At 44.4% G+C, this 2,578-nt stretch overlaps 1 protein-coding gene across 1 annotated transcript; it reads left to right on the forward strand.

Moving 5' to 3' along the window:
- The first annotated feature begins 29 nt into the window (after positions 1-29).
- On the forward strand, positions 30-2,578 carry CSUI_009000 (rab11b). Its single transcript, XM_068069119.1, has 2 exons — positions 30-1,052; positions 1,962-2,578. Exons 1-2 carry the CDS (start codon positions 999-1,001, stop codon positions 2,250-2,252), a joined length of 345 nt encoding a protein of 114 aa, XP_067918909.1. The 5' UTR covers positions 30-998; the 3' UTR covers positions 2,253-2,578.

Consider the following 2,578-nt stretch of genomic DNA (forward strand, 5'->3'; position numbering starts at 1 on the left):
GGGGGGGGGGGGGAGCATGGAGGGAAGAACCCCTGTATAGTTAGCAGACATGTATGGATATACACCTATGCCTGTATATGGGTCTAAGGATGTGTATGTATATGCCCGAGCCTTGGATGAGGGTGCGTGAGTTCTCGGCTTACAGGGTATATGGGAAGTAAGACACCTGTCTGCACTAAGATTAGACCGACGGATCCCCATACCTATTCATGTATCTATTTCTCTTGATGATGTAGCTATGCGTCTGTCTATCTATTCAAGCTTTCTACGGGTATTTGATCCTGAGGACGTAGACTTACCTTGTAGGAGATACTGTGAAAGATGATGGAGGGGGAGTTGAAGAAGAAGAAGAGAACCATCTTGACTTTCGTTGACCATCGAAGAGAGATGGAGTGAGCCTATCTATGTCTTTTTGTGAGGGCTTGAGAGAATCTTCTCCAAGTTTCTTCATTTTCTCTTTCTTTTTACTTCACTTTTTCATTCCCTGCTTCCTTGAAGGAATATAACGCTCGGTTTCTTTTCTCAAAAAGTTCGTCTGTTCAAGCACCGTCGCGGCGGCGTCACCATGCCAAGACACTGAATATAGCTATAGAAACTAGGTACATAGCTCCTGTTTCTCTATGATGATGCTCGCTCAACTTTTCTTCCGACTGCTTGCTGTGTATATCCTCCCCGGCTTGCTTTTCCCTATTCTACGTGGTCGCGTCTCCACTGAAAGATATCATACCTCATCCAAGTCTGTCTATCTATCTATCTAGACTTCCGAGGTACCATATATCAAGACGCCCTGTATTTCTCCTTTCTTTTTCTGTCTCTCTCTTCTATATCAGATTTGGGATACAGCTGGTCAAGAGAGATATCGAAGTATCACTAGCGCACACTATCGACGAGCTGTTGGTGCTCTCTTAGTCTATGACGTAACTCGAAAGAGTACCTTTCTAAATGCATCCAGATGGCTGGAAGAACTCAGACAGAATGCCGAGCCTGATATTGTTATTATGATGGTTGGCAATAAGATTGATCTTGTCGAGAAAGACCCTACGGCACGAGAGGTAACCCCTGTTCACTTCATTCTCTCTCTCTACTCTAACTACCTTCAGTCTCTCTCTATCTCTCTTCAGTCTACCTATCTGTCTTCCCATCTGTTACCTATTTCCCCTTGTCTGTCCATCTCTCTATCTATATATAGGCGTGTATGGATGCATATGCTTGATGGTTTGTCGGTCTTCATTCGTGGGGGTGGGAAGGAGGAAGTGAGAATTTCTTTCTAGAAAAAGGAGGTGTTTGATAGGAGTAAGAAGAGAAAGATATCTTTCAAATACAGGAAAAGGACGAGTGATGATGACGGGGGAGAGATGGATGTGAATTGAATGATCTTTGGATCATCGTCTGTCTCTTTCCTTCTTATTTTTCTTCACACTGTGAGAAAGATGGGTCTGCAGAGCACCCACGCTGGCACTTTCCCGGTAGAAAGACGTGCATGTGTGTCGATAGAACGCATGGGATGAAGATCAGACAGACTATATCTATCTTTAATCTATCTATGTTTAGTCTGTCTTTAATGTATCGATCTGTGTTTCATCTATCTATCTATTTATCTATCTTCAGTTGATCTATCCATCTGTCTTTAATCAGCGTATCTGTCTATCTCTGTACCTATCTATCTACCTGAGCGTGTATAGACTATGTATACCTATGTAAGCCCGTTTGAATGTTTGAGTTGCCCTGATGCATCCATCCCTTCTCTTCGATACCGCCACGTATATTGTCAGGAGTCTGTTTCACGGGAGTCTTCATGCGCGTGTGCACGAGTATCTGTACGTATATGTACGTACCCCCCCAATCTCTATGTATCTACGTATCTGCGTTTACATGTACACATGTATACCTCCATACATATATCTCTATGTATGTGCATCTGTGTGGGGTTTTGCTTCCTTCTTCTTTCTTTTTCTGACCAGGTTCCTTATGATTTGGCTGCGAAGTTTGCTCAGTCGAATGGATTATACTTCAGCGAAGCGAGTGCTGTATCTTCTTTCAATGTTAAGCATATCTTCGAACATCTCTTACAAGAGATCTATAATCAGCGTACACAAGGGAATAGACACTTGAGCGATGGCCGAGGAGGGTCTCTAAATAACGGCTCCTTGTCTTATCGTTCGTCCAGCGGAGTGGGAGGAGGCGTCCAGCTAGCTGCGTCTTCATCAGGCATACATGGGAGAAATGTCCCGAGGAATTCTTGTTGTGCATAGAGGGCAGCAATATGTCTCCGTCTCTCTCTGTAGACACGCACAGACATTTATATAGGAGTCGAGCAAAGAAGAGGGTACTGGGGGGGAGAGGGTGAGCGGAAAGGATGAGGACTGAGAAGAGTATACCTTCGAAGTCCGTGTGCTAGTGGGATGTGTCTTCCCTTGTATGAGAGTTCGTTAAAGGAACGAAGAAAGAAGGAGAAACAGTGTCTCGAGATAGGGAGGAAAATGCGTTCCATCGAAGACAGCAGAACGGTGGTAGGATGGGTAAGTAGTAGGTAGGTGTGATGCTAGGCTACTAGACTTACTTTCTCCTCACGGGGGAG

The sequence above is a fragment of the Cystoisospora suis genome, assembly GCF_002600585.1.
Source record: "Cystoisospora suis strain Wien I chromosome Unknown contig_5215, whole genome shotgun sequence".
Classification (NCBI taxonomy): Eukaryota; Apicomplexa; class Conoidasida; order Eucoccidiorida; family Sarcocystidae; genus Cystoisospora; species Cystoisospora suis.

What these genes read in the sequence shown, in the direction of transcription:
- CSUI_009000 (XM_068069119.1), top strand. Translation starts at nt 999, where the DNA reads ATGATGGTTGGCAATAAGATTGATCTTGTCGAGAAAGACCCTACGGCA. An exon ending in AAGACCCTACGGCACGAGAG is followed by an intron (nt 1,053 to 1,961) that starts GTAACCCCTGTT and finishes TTTTCTGACCAG; the next exon opens with GTTCCTTATGATTTGGCTGC.